At 37.6% G+C, this 13,764-nt stretch overlaps 3 protein-coding genes across 3 annotated transcripts; all 3 read left to right on the top strand.

Annotated features, from left to right (window-relative positions):
- The first annotated feature begins 935 nt into the window (after positions 1–935).
- LOC111456970 (glyceraldehyde-3-phosphate dehydrogenase 2, cytosolic-like) lies at positions 936–3,606 on the top strand. The gene is made up of 12 exons (XM_023099057.1): positions 936–1,024; positions 1,172–1,195; positions 1,309–1,409; positions 1,560–1,675; positions 1,768–1,867; positions 2,039–2,185; positions 2,284–2,344; positions 2,420–2,517; positions 2,617–2,759; positions 2,882–2,965; positions 3,069–3,158; positions 3,278–3,606. The coding sequence occupies exons 1-12, from the start codon at positions 1,021–1,023 to the stop codon at positions 3,321–3,323; spliced, it is 1,014 nt and encodes a 337-aa protein (XP_022954825.1). The 5' UTR covers positions 936–1,020; the 3' UTR covers positions 3,324–3,606.
- A 443-nt stretch (positions 3,607–4,049) lies between these two features.
- LOC111456969 (glyceraldehyde-3-phosphate dehydrogenase, cytosolic-like) lies at positions 4,050–8,038 on the top strand. Its single transcript, XM_023099056.1, has 12 exons — positions 4,050–4,234; positions 4,364–4,387; positions 4,485–4,585; positions 4,697–4,812; positions 4,919–5,018; positions 5,413–5,559; positions 5,669–5,729; positions 5,971–6,068; positions 6,160–6,302; positions 6,461–6,544; positions 7,572–7,661; positions 7,746–8,038. The coding sequence occupies exons 1-12, from the start codon at positions 4,231–4,233 to the stop codon at positions 7,789–7,791; spliced, it is 1,014 nt and encodes a 337-aa protein (XP_022954824.1). The 5' UTR covers positions 4,050–4,230; the 3' UTR covers positions 7,792–8,038.
- Positions 8,039–9,138: 1,100 nt separating this feature from the next.
- Positions 9,139–13,196, top strand: LOC111457034. The gene is made up of 8 exons (XM_023099156.1): positions 9,139–9,748; positions 10,241–10,408; positions 10,522–10,617; positions 10,707–10,808; positions 10,889–11,005; positions 11,851–11,985; positions 12,204–12,524; positions 12,755–13,196. The coding sequence occupies exons 1-8, from the start codon at positions 9,236–9,238 to the stop codon at positions 13,046–13,048; spliced, it is 1,746 nt and encodes a 581-aa protein (XP_022954924.1). The 5' UTR covers positions 9,139–9,235; the 3' UTR covers positions 13,049–13,196.
- The last annotated feature ends 568 nt before the right edge of the window (positions 13,197–13,764 follow it).

The following is a 13,764-nucleotide window of genomic DNA, read 5'->3' on the forward strand; positions in this document are numbered from 1 at the left end:
GGGGGGGGGGGGTGGATTGGGGGTCTCACATCGATTGGAGAAGGGAACAAGTGCCAGTGAGGACGTTGGCCCTAAAAGGGATGGATTATGAGATCCCATATCGATTGGAGAGGAGAATGAAACACCCTTTATAAGGGTGTGAAAACCTCTTCGTAGCAGACACGAGAGAAGCTTGAAAGAAAAAGTCAAAGAGGACAATATCGACTAGCGGTGAGCTTAAGCCGTTACAGTTCTAAACCAAACGTGCTTATAGGTACACCATTTTGATATAAATAGTAACCATTAAAATTTTCAAAATTTCTTAGCCATAATATTTCTGACCATCATATTTTAAGGATCACTCAAACAAAATTTGAATGAAATTGCTTAAACTAAAATTATAATATATTCCAAAAATTTAACATAAAGTTTGGTATTTTCTTGAGAGAAAAAAAAAACAAAAAAACAAAATAAAAACTATATTTGTAATAAAACTAAGTCATGTGAAAGAAAAAATCAACCCTAAATTAGAAATCTGCCTACACATTATTAACTTCTTCTTCCAATTTAAATAATTTTAAATACATGCCACGTCATCAGTGACAATTTCAAAATATTTCGTTACATTAAGGATAAAAGCGGGATTTAAAAAAAAAAAACTAAATTGGTAATTTTCTCAAGTGGCTATGGAAAGTTCTAGAAGTTTTTTCCCAAGATGGTAATAAATGGGCCGACAGCCACGTGGTGGGGTGGAGACATTGAAATTGGGCCTGAGAAAAGGCGGCTTCAGGCCCACTAAAATTCAATCACGGAAATATTGTTTTCCGTTACTTAAAATCCAATCACCGACTCAGCAGCACGGACCATAGATTTGTCACTGTAATACCACCGGCTGTTCCGGTATCCTGTCTTTTATCCTAGGATTTTCCCTCGAATTTAAAGCCCGCGCACCCCACACTCGGCCCATATCCAGCACTCGCCTCTTCACTTACCATCTTTCTCGAAGTTTCGGACCGATATCTTTACTTGTTCATCAAGCCAATGGGTAAAATTGCGTTTTTCTTTCAGATTTCTTACAGTATTGGATTATTTTGACATTTGCTTTATGTTTTTGTTTGATGATGGAGCGTGTTTGTTATTTTGACTGATTTTTTTTCTCGTTGTTTTTCGTTGGTTTTGCGTTAATTTGCAGCCAAGATCAAGATCGGAATCAATGGTACTTCTAGCTTGTTTTATTTCATTAGTACTTGTGTGAGATGATTTTCTTGTTTGAATCTGATTGATATTCTTTGATGTTTTGCGTTTGTTTGGTTTGGAAATGAAAACCAGGATTCGGAAGAATCGGGAGGTTGGTTGCTAGAGTTGCTTTACAGAGAGACGATGTGGAACTCGTTGCTGTTAACGATCCTTTCATCACGACTGATTACATGGTACTGTTAGTCTTTGGAGGCTTTGGGGTTTTTATTTTTTCTGTTTCATGATCGTTCGATCACGGGAAAATTGTAAAGCCGTAGTATGAGCTGTGTCTCGTTCTTATTTTAGTGAATTTTGAATGGTTTCCTGTTTGTTTGGTGGAATAGACCTACATGTTCAAGTACGACAGTGTTCATGGCCTCTGGAAGCACAGTGACGTGAAGGTGAAGGACTCTAAGACCCTTCTTTTTGGTGAGAAGGCTGTCACTGTTTTTGGCGTCAGGTATCATTGTTTTTCCATTTTCCTAGAGCTAATGCATTCGATATGGGAGCTCCTTTGCTATCGATTGAATGTTGAATAATTCATGATCTTAGAAACCCGGAGGAGATCCCATGGGGTGAGACCGGAGCGGAATACATTGTAGAGTCCACTGGTGTTTTCACGGACAAAGAAAAGGCTGCTGCTCATTTGAAGGTTCACCTTTCCCTGTCTTTTTTTTTTTTTTTCTTTTCCCTTCTGTTATTTGCTTAGTGGGAAAATGTTTTCAATTATTTTGCTTTTTACAGAAGCAGTGAACTCTATTTACAGAAGCCTTTCCCTATTTTCATTCATCTTAGCTGATTTTATCTTTAATGGACGATGCAGGGTGGTGCAAAGAAGGTTATCATCTCTGCCCCCAGCAAAGATGCCCCCATGTTTGTGGTAGGAGTCAATGAGAAGGAATACAAGCCAGAACTTGACGTTATTTCTAATGCTAGCTGCACCACCAACTGCCTTGCTCCTCTTGCCAAGGTTATTTTTTACTTGCATGACTGTTAATTCTGTTGCAATTTCTCGTTATTGATTACCTTTCTTGACATTCAACCTTAATTTCTTACGAAAATTTGCAGGTTATCCATGACAGGTTTGGCATCGTTGAGGGTCTGATGACCACTGTTCACTCAATCACCGGTCGGTTTTTTATTCATTGAGAGTCTTGATATGGTTGAATTTTGTTTGTTTTTAAACTAACGCTTTTGTTTGCAGCCACACAAAAAACTGTTGATGGGCCATCTAGCAAAGACTGGAGAGGTGGAAGAGCTGCTTCATTTAACATCATCCCTAGCAGCACTGGAGCTGCCAAGGTATTGAATCTTACACTCTGATGCACGTTTTTGGGCATTGTCTTGCCTCTGATGGCTTCATAGGCACAACTAAGGGTCGTCCATTCTGTCTCTATTTAGGCTGTTGGCAAAGTCCTCCCAGCATTGAATGGAAAATTGACCGGAATGTCTTTCCGTGTTCCCACGGTCGATGTCTCTGTCGTTGATCTTACAGTGAGGTTGGAAAAGAAGGCCTCTTATGAGGATATTAAGGCAGCCATCAAGTAAGGACACTGTGTTGTTTGCACAATTACTTAAAATAAGTTCTACCAGCTAAAGACCGCACTGGTCATTCGACTCGTGGGATATAACTGAATATTGAAAATCGGTACTTCGTGGTTCTTAGGGAAGAGTCTGAGGGAAAATTGAAGGGAATTTTAGGCTACACTGAAGACGATGTCGTGTCCTCCGACTTTGTTGGTGACACCAGGTTTGGCTTCACTTCCTCCACTGTTCTCAGCATCATCTAGTAATGAAAAGAAACAATTGGCCGTTGTTCATTGTATGTAACATTACTTGTGCAACCATCGCAGGTCAAGCATCTTCGATGCCAAGGCTGGGATTGCATTGAACGACCAGTTTGTGAAGCTCGTCTCATGGTACGACAACGAAGTAGGATACAGGTACGATATCAACTGAATACTCCTCATTACTGGCATATACCACCTGGTATACCCCTCCATTTTTTTTTTGGTAATCTCGATGAACCAACTCCAACTTCTATTTGTTTTTTTCTTGTCAGTTCTCGTGTCCTTGACTTGATCATCCATGTCGCATCTACCCAGTAAGAAGGTTGCTTTATGATAAAGGGTTTTAGCTTCCATGGTTTGTTCTTCCCAGTACTATAGAATCTCAGCGATGAGAATCAGAATATGAATAAGACAGTTCTCCAGCCGCCGGTCATTTCTTTTTATTTCTTAAGTTTCTTTTTTTTTTTTTTCTTTTTTCTTTTTTTTGTTGAGATATGGTGTGGATTTCACCCCCTTTATATGTGTGTTTGTAATGGTCTTTATGTGTAGCAAAAACCCCAACTTGAGATAAATAAATAGCTCATAAAGCTTGTTGTAGTAAGCTCCGTCCATTTCTTTTATGAAACTGTTGAAATATTTCTGAGCCCACCATCAAAACAAAAACAGTACACAAGGGGCTCAACATAGAGGTGTCATGTGTGGATGAAAATGGAAAAAACTAGAAAACTGAACCACTTTTGAAGCTAAACATTGACATTATTTTTCATATTCCACGTCATTATTACTGATATTCATAAATTTATATAAGAAAATCACAAAATTTTGGAATATCCAGGACCATTTACATCACTATCGCCAGTCCCTACCAAAACTCAGGGCTGCAATTCCAGAGGGGAATCAAAGCCCTTTGAGAATTCAAACACTACGCTAGGCTACAACCATGCATTTGACAGACGACACCCACCCACCATTTTCACCTTAATTATTTTTGCCCACTTTTCAAGGTTCCCCATTTCTTTCAGCTACCTCATATGGACCATACATTGCCCGGTTCCGTTTCTGACCAGTTATCCCGTTATTTTCCACCGACCGCCGTTCCCACTTTATTGTCGCTTTCTTTCTCTCTGCAGTTTAAAACCCTTTACAAGCATTCTCAGCCAGTAGTCATTTTGTTTGCTATTTTCACTTCTTGCCTTATCTCCAAGTCCTCGAAGATTTCGTTCCAATGGGTATGGTTTTGATTCTGCCTTTCCTTTTACTTCCTGAAGTAGTTTCTACTTCTGACTTCGCCTTTTTTGTTAACTTTTCTGATTCTTCTTTCATTTGGTTGTGGATTCTGCCTCTGCGTTGATTTGCAGCCAAGATCAAGATTGGAATCAACGGTACTGCATCTGACTTGCCCTTTTTGTTTGAAGAGCTTTGAATACACTAGATCTGACTAGTCTTATAATGTTTATTGTTATGGAAATGAAAAACCAGGATTCGGAAGGATTGGGAGGTTGGTAGCTAGGGTTGCTCTTCAGAGAAATGATGTTGAACTTGTTGCTGTTAATGATCCTTTTATCACCACTGATTACATGGTATTGTTACTCTTTACAGTTAATTTGTTTGTTCTTACAAACAATTGCTCGCCCTTTTTGTGATTTTGCTGGATTTTGAATGGTCTTTTGTTTCTTTGTTTGGTGGAGTAGACCTACATGTTCAAGTATGACAGTGTTCATGGCCAATGGAAGCATCAAGATGTGAAGGTCAAGGATTCTAATACCCTTCTCTTTGGTGAGCAGGCTGTTAAAGTTTTTGGCCTCAGGTATCAAATTAGCACAGTTTGTCTACTTCCCTAGTCCTGATCTGTTAGGAAGTTTGGGAGTTTCCTTTGAACAAATGATTGAATGTTGAATATAATGTAACTTTAGGAATCCTGAGGAGATCCCATGGGCTGAGGCCGGAGCTGATTATATTGTAGAGTCCACTGGGGTTTTCACAGACAAAGACAAGGCTGCTGCCCATTTGAAGGTTGTTTTCTGTTTCTGCATGTGGGATTTTAATAAATTTCTCCTAATATTATATTATTGAGTTAGCTTGAAAAATATGGTTCTTTAATGGTTTATATTTTGAACTTCACGTTTTAGGCTTTAAATTTTGTCAAAAACTAGTTCTTATAATTAATTTTTTTAATCACTCGACAAGAATCTAAATCTATGTGAATACTCCCTAGTCCTAGCTTACTATTTTTGGCTTCAAACTTCTGTTTAGGAATATATTTTGAACTTCATGCTTATTCTTTTCTTATGTTCATTCATTAGTTAATTTTCTACTCTTCATGGCATCCATCAGTAGTCAAACTGTTTTACTCGAACGTATACGACTTTGGCATTCATTTGAGCTAATCTTTGATAATTTGATGCAGGGTGGTGCAAAGAAGGTAATCATCTCAGCTCCCAGCAAGGATGCTCCCATGTTTGTTGTTGGAGTCAATGAGAAGGAATACACATCAGATCTTAAGGTTATATCTAATGCTAGCTGCACTACCAACTGTCTTGCTCCTCTTGCAAAGGTTACTTTCCACTTCCGCGACCACAACTTATCGATAAATTGTTCGACTTTCTTAATATTCTTGGCTATGGGGTTGATCATCTGAATGTTTAAACTCAAAATATTTGCAGGTCATTAATGATAGATTTGGCATTGTTGAGGGCCTGATGACCACTGTTCACTCTATGACTGGTGGGTCTTCCATCATTGGCAATTATAGTTATAGTCCTTATTGGTTATTATATAAGAAGTTTAGCTGTTTTTAGAAGCTTGGTAAAACTGATCATAATTTATGAAGAAAATCACCTTTCAATTATGTTTGTTTTTATGAGTTGATTTTTTTAGAAGCACTTTTGATCTTAAAAGCTATAGCTAAGAGGGATTTGTTTGGTGTACTCATTTTGGTTGCTTTCATTTAACTTCTTGTTTATAGCCACCCAAAAGACTGTCGATGGACCATCTAGCAAGGACTGGAGAGGTGGAAGAGCTGCTTCATTCAACATCATCCCTAGCAGTACTGGAGCTGCTAAGGTATTAATGATTGATGAGTTCTACTGCTGATATTCTTGATATTCTTTCCTAGTATGTCTAAAGTTCTGTTCCAATCTCTGTGTTCGTGTAGGCTGTCGGCAAAGTCCTGCCTGCATTGAACGGAAAATTGACTGGAATGGCTTTCCGTGTTCCTACCGTTGATGTCTCGGTCGTTGACCTTACTGTAAGGCTGGAGAAGGCAGCATCCTATGAAGATATTAAGGCAGCCATCAAGTAAGGATACAGTTGTTTACTTCATCCAAAATGAAACTATTAGTTTATCACGGGGCAGCCGATTTTCGGGTTTTTTTTTACGTAGTTATCACCATTTATTTTTTTTGGTTTTGAGAGAAGTATTATCTTTTGATTCGTTCTCTTTGTTATGTTACTAGGGAGGAGTCTGAGGGAAAGTTGAAAGGAATTTTGGGTTACACCGAAGATGAGGTGGTGTCCACTGATTTTGTGGGTGACAACAGGTATGGTTTCTCGTGGTTTTGCATACGAATACTTATACGAATTTGAAGTATTTTGGAGTTTTAATAAGAATAAAGTTCTAATACTTAAATCGTCCAAGTCACCGCCAGTAGCCAGTAGATATTGTCCGCTTTAGCCTTTTACGCATTGTCGTCAATCTCACAATTTTAAAATACGTCTGTTAGGGAGACGTTTTCACACCCTTATAAGAAATATTTTGTTCCCCTCTCCAGCCGATGTGGAATCTCACAATCTACTCCCTTCGAGAGCCAAACGTTCTCTTTGGTACACTGTCTCTCACGGTTTTAAAATACGTCTGCTAGGGAGAGGTTTCCATACCCTTGTAAGAAATTTTTTATTCCCCTCTCCAAACCGACGTGGAATCTCATAATTCACTCCCTTTGGGAGCTAAATGTCCTTTCTGACACACTGCCCAGTTCTTGGCTCTGATACACCGCCCGATGTATGACACGGGTTGGAGTAGGGCCATAACTTCTCCATAGTAGACGGGTTTTAAAACCGTGAGGCTGACGACGATATGTAACAAGCCAAAGCGGACAATATTTGTTAGCTGTGAGTCGGACAGTTACAAATACATTTCTTGTGCTTCTCCACTTTTATGTTTGGATCGATGTACTTTATTTTCCCTCTTTATATTTAGATGCGAACTTAGATTCCATAAAAATTGATTTTGAATAATTAAATTCATTCCATAGAGTGAGTGATTTAGAGTGGATACAAGTGGTTGGCCATTTCAAAATCACTTCCATCTTAAAGAGACAAGTTTTGTTAAAAGAACGAGAGAGAAGTTTTGTTAAAAAGACTGAAAAACCTAATAGAATAGAATCTCTAAGACGTGAATCTGCCCAACTCGTCTTCTTCCTGAACCTACACCTTTACAGAATCTAATTCAACATTCTCATTCTCCGGGGAACAGTGAAAGAATGAATTGATTGAAGAACCTTTACTTAACTTCTCCTCCCTAACTACTCAAATGAAAGATTAATGAGTTGCTCTGCGCCCATCCAGGTCAAGTATTTTCGATGCTAAGGCCGGGATTGCACTGAACGATCACTTTGTGAAGCTCGTCACGTGGTACGACAACGAGTTAGGCTACAGGTAAAACACAAAGCTTTTCCATATCTTTATCATTCCTGATATGGATCATTTCTCTGAATCCATCGATCGTTGTTTTGTTTGCAGTACTCGTGTTATCGACCTGATTTCTCACGTTGCATCTGTCAATTAAGAGAAGGATGCCTTCATCAAGCTTTGTTTTTCAGCAGTTCTTGAGGCCTCCATCTATGAGTGAATTGAGAAATAAAAACGTTTTCAACTTCTTCCATTTAAAAAAAAAAAGCTCTTTTGCTTTGACACGTGACTTCAATTTTCACCTAATGTTCTTCCTCAGTGAAGATATCTATGTTTTCTGTGATGTTTCCCATGGACTTATTCGTAATTTCAAGTTAATGGATTTTGGGTGTTAGATTCTTATTCTTACCTCCTCAATTATATATTTTTTAAGGAATTATTATTGTTAGATGAACACGACTCTCTACAATGATATAATATTGTTCACTTTGAGCATAAGTTCCCGTGATTTTGTTTTGGACTTTTCAAAAAGCCTCATACGAATGGGAGAGAGTTCTTGGATTATAAATCCATGATTATTCCATAAATTAGTTGAGGATTTACTTTATGTTCGACATTTGAGGATTTACTAACCTATTGGCATGACAAAGTTTAGGGCATGACTCTAATACTATGTTAGATGAACACGACTCTCCACAACGGTATGATATTATTCACTCTGAGTATAAGTTCTCCTATCTTGGCTTTGGGCTTTCCAAAAGGCTTCATGACAATGGAGTTTATTATAAACTCATGATCATTCTCTAAATTAGCCGACGTGTGACTTTCGTCATCCAACAATTATGATTTAGATACTTTTATAGAACGATAAATTCTTGAATAATTTAGATATAGTTTTAATTAAGTTTTATATTACATTATTGGCTTAAATTAATGTTAGGTTCAAATTCTAGGTTAAATTAAAATTAAATTTTTAATTGGAACTTTATGAACTAAAATGTAAAAATTTATCTAGAAACTCGATTTGTTGTACTAATTTTTACTTAAAATTTTTAATTTTATCCAATTAAAATTCAATAACTATTACTGTCTTTATTTTAAACTTGAATAAATGGGCCATTTTTATATTCTAATACATTTGTTAATAATAAAAAGAAAAAAAAAAACTTTTAATTGTTTTTTAAAAGTTTAAAATATGTGAATTTCAAACCAAAAAAAACGACTAATTTTCTTTAAATTGTTTTTTTAATTGATATTTGTAAATTTTTAACGTTTTTATATATTCAAGAATTGATTACTTTGACAGCAAATTCATTTTTCATTTTAAATTAATTTATAAATTACCAAAATTAGTAAATTGCAACGTCTACGAAATTTTGGGTGAAATATGTAAATATATATATTCTGTATTTATTAAATTCACGCGCTAGCGTCCACCATAACACGACGGTATAACACAGTTACCACATTCAAATTTCATATTGTTTTCGATCTCTCCGCCAAATCACGTTTCGTTACTCTTCTCTCTCTCTCTCTCTCTGTTTAAAATGTGGAGTTTCAATTTTCAAAATCTTCACCTGTTTCTTTGATTTTGATCTCAAATGGCGTCGTCTGCTTTCAAATCGACGACGAAACGGACGCCGATTGGAGCGTCGGTTGCTTCAAACAATGACTCCGTTTCCACCAATCGGAGTTCGATTCACCGCCGTTCTCGAAGTCTGAGCCGGTTTTCTCACCCTCTGCCGTCGTCTCCCGTCGATAAGGGCTTCGGTGAGGGTTCAGCTCGGCGAGGTAGGTTTGTCAACACGTCGAGAGGCTCGGAGTTTCCTGAGATCAGTCTCGATGACTTAGCGGTTGAATTCTTTGGTTCTGGTGATCGAGGGCGCTCCGCTGCGCGGAGCTCCGAGTCGAGTAGTGCTAAGAGCGCCGTCGCATCTTCGCTTAGACGAGGAAGGTCGGTGTCGAGACACGGTAGCGCAAAAACTAGCGGCGGTGGTAGCGATGGTAAAGGAAAAGCCGATTATAGCGTAGGTGGGGGAAAACTGGTTCCTGAAAGTAATTCGAGAAGAAGACGCTCTGTCTCTGTAGTTCGCTACCAGATTAGCGATTCGGAGGTGAATTTTATCCCATTTCTTCGATTTAGTTCTACTTTGAATATTTCCTGCTTAGCTATTGCATCCATATGAATTCAATTTTGAAGATCGGAAGAAGAGTTGAATTTTTGTTCCTATAGAAGCTTAAGATACGACGGTTCCTAAATAATTATTAGTGTTTTCTGAATGGAAAAGGGGAAAAGTGTCCTATGTGCTACTGTGAATGCTTGAGTTCTTATAATTGTATAGAAATGGTAAGCTTATAACTACATGCGGTACCGTTATATTTCTGCACCTATATCTGTGTGAGTTTGCCTTTTGTAGAATTAGTGATTTAACAATAGCTTGAGAACCAGCATTTTCTGCTCAAGCTTCTTTATGATGTTATAAATTCCCTATTTCCATGTGAATTTGAATAGGTGCTAGTGCAATTATCTTTTTATGAAAGCAAACTTCATATTTTAATGGATATAGTGGGAAATTGACTCAGTTTTACTTACCCCATGAACGCAGAGTGATCTTGATCAATCTCAGGATTCTGGAACTCGTATGAGAGAAAAGAGCTACGGTAATGGAAATAAGCAGAAGCCACTATCCCATAAGGCTGATAATTCAAATCGTAGGCCTATGCTTCGAAGATCTCTTAGCCAGAATGATTTTAAGTGCCATGATGGCTATTCAGTAAGCTCTTCCCCCTTTTAATCACTGTCTATTGCATTCACTCGTGGTATGAGATGGGGAGGAGGTTTGCATTATGTGCTTTCCACCCTTTTTATGATCACTTTCTATTACAGAGCCAGTCTTCAGTTCTAACAGATGACGAAGGAAAGGATGCTTACTTCCGTAATAATGTAACGGAGAAGACTATTCGAACAATTTGTGCAAGAAAGGTCCATTATGCTGTGTAATATATGAAAGTTATACACAAATTTTGAATGTTCCATCCATTACATATCTGGGTTTACTTCACATCTTTCAGGCAAAGCAGCTCAATGGGGATGTTGTTGATAATGGCTTGTATGAAGCAATGCGGAAAGAACTTAGACATGCTGTTGAAGAGATAAGAGTGGAACTTGAGCAGGTGTGAGATCCTTTTATTCTGAACTAAGTTATCCTAATTGTTTATCTAGACTTCATCTCAATTCCTTCCAAATAATGTAGGAAATGGTGAATAGAAATTCGTCTGTTGGAACTCTCAGTGATGACTTGCATTCAAGTGATTCCGGTGTTCAGCGTACTTCTCCATTTAAAAGAAATTATTCTACAAAACAAGAACAGGTAAGAATGCATGTTTGTTTTCTTCCATCTTGATGTTTTCTATAATTAAACCAATATCTGACCTACCTCTGACACTGTGAGATCCCACATCGGTTGGGAAGGAGAACAAAGCATTCTTTATAAGGGTGTGTAAACCTTTCCCTAGCAGACACATTTTAAAAACCTCGAGGGAAAACCCGAAAGGGAAACCCCAAAGAGGACAATATCGATTAGCGGTGGGCTTCAGACGTTACAAATGGCTTCAGAGCTAAACACCGGGCGATATTCCAGCGTGGAGGCTAAGCCCTCAAGGGGGTGGACATGAGACGATGTGCCAGCAGGGATGTCGGGCTCTGAAAGGGGGTGGATTGGGGGGTCCCACATCGATTGGAGAAGGGAATGAGTGCTAGCGAGGACGCTGGGATCCGAAGGGGGGTGGATTGTGATATCCCACATCGGTTGGGGAGGAGAATTGGGGAGGAGAATGAAGCATTTTTTACAAGGGTGTGGAAACCTCTCCCTAGGAGACGAATTGTGAGATCTCACATTGGTTGGGGGAGGAAAACAAAACATTATTTATAAGGGTGTGGAAACTTCTCCCTAGCAGATGCGTTTTAAAAATCCTGAGGGGAAGCTCGAAAGAGAGTCCAAAGAGGACAGTATCTGCTTGTGGTGGGCTTGGGTCGTTACAGACATCGTCTTGAATTTCTATTGCAAGTTATGGGTGTTCATGTTCCATTTAGTTTCTCTTCCACTCATTATTCATTATCTTTTCTTCTCTGGCATTGTATTATAAGATCTGCTATCAATTAAGTGTTTCATTACATGTTCTGGTGGTGACTAATTACCTCTATACGCAATGACAGTCAGATAAGCGCAGAGATTCATTGGCCAAGATGGTGCTGCAGGAGCAACGTGCTCAAGAACTTCCAAAGACGGTTAAAAATTCGTCTCCTGATCTGACGAACGTTGTTGCCGAGAACTCCTCGCGAATCAGAAAGGTGATTGATTCTTGATTTCACTTTAACAAAATGCAGATCCAAGATAGGTTAAATGATTGTTCTAATCTAAGAACACAAACATTCTGAACTCAGTTTTTTTATCATAGGCAATTTCTTTGACAAATATTCAACACATCTAACAACATACAACCTCCTGAAATGAATTAGAATCTCTCTTATGTGTAATGTTGATGATCATTTCTGTTTCCGTCTTTCAGAGGAGCAACGATCGAAGTAGGATGTCGAAAAGATTGACTGAGGAAGCAGAAAAATACATTGAGGACTTCATTTCCAATGTTGAAGATACAGATATTTCATCCCTTGATGGCGACAGGAGCGACACCAGTTCATCTTTAGGAGGAAAAACAAAACCAAATTTCGAAATTCCAGCACCCAGCAAAACTGTTCCTCCTGGCATGGATGGTGTCCTACTTCCATGGCTGCAATGGGAAACCAGTAACGACGCTACTCCTTACCCTCGAAAGAACACAATCCGACCAGCCTTGACTCCACAAAGGTTTCCATGGGATGTAAATCAGGTGAGATCTATGTCTTGAGTAATCTCGGAGTTTACGTTAAATTCCAATAGGTTCTTAGCTTCATTAATTGTCTAATACATCTCGGATTAGATACCTTTTTAAGTTCAGGGATCCATTAGACACTAACATGCAAACCGTTTCCTTTTTCACAAAACCCCCGACAAAGTTAGGAGTATAATTCTCGAGATTCTTGATCTCTGACCTTTAGGAGTTGGAATATTTGTTTTTAGGAAGCAAGCAATGCCCAAGATCTATATAACCATTCTGGTAGCAGCCAAGGGAGTTGGAGCCCTGGAGTTGCCCCTAACCTTTCTGGGAAAGTTGAAGATCTGGGAAGTAGATTCAAGAAAACTGGTGAGTATCAGAACCAGTCCTATTTGGAGTCGAGAGAATCTCGGATATCGTTCGATATCGACGAGTATCTAAAGCGTCCGAGCAATGAAGAATTTCTCTTGGAAAGATGGAAGCAGCAACACAAACTCAACTCCGGTGGTCTTTTGCTTTGTAATCATGTATTTTTATAGCTTTTTTTTTTTTTCCTTCTCTTACATTTATACTGTTCTTAGCCTCTCCCTCTGTTCATCTCTCTCTCTTCAGTATTTATTGGTCCTAAATTAGGAAGGGCTCACCATAAGTAGAATTGTATAAACTCCTAAGAGAAGAAATTTAGGGTTTATGTAATTGGCTGTTTTAGTCGTATTCTAAGAGTATTCTAAGAGCATTCTAAGCGGATTCTAAGCGTGCGGATTCTAAGCTGTTACAATTGGGTTTGGGTTTTTCGTCATTAGATATAGAAGAGATTATAAACGTATCTTGAATTTATGTTTTTTTGAATTATTTGAATATTAGACCTATATAATATATATTATATGAATATAGTAAAAAAATTAAAATTTAATATTACAAACTTAATTTTTAAAAAAACTAATTTAAATATTTATAAAAAGACTTCCTTTATTAGTCAAAATAAATTATAATGACTTAAATTGTTCATAAATATCTTAATTATAAGTTTAATTAGTTCATTTAATTTATTGTTAAAATATTATTTTAATATGTATAATTTGAAATAGTTTATTTTTTATAAATCTTAAAATTAGTATAGTTTATTTTTTATAAATCTTAAAATTGGTATAGTTAATTATTTTTATTGAAGTTAGTTTAATAATAATAAGAATAATTTTTATGCATGTATTTTCAAAATTATGTATAAAAACTCAAAATAGTTGTTGACTAAAAA

The sequence above is a fragment of the Cucurbita moschata genome, unplaced genomic scaffold (assembly GCF_002738365.1).
Source record: "Cucurbita moschata cultivar Rifu unplaced genomic scaffold, Cmos_1.0 Cmo_Scf00019, whole genome shotgun sequence".
NCBI classification, from domain to species: domain Eukaryota; kingdom Viridiplantae; phylum Streptophyta; class Magnoliopsida; order Cucurbitales; family Cucurbitaceae; genus Cucurbita; species Cucurbita moschata.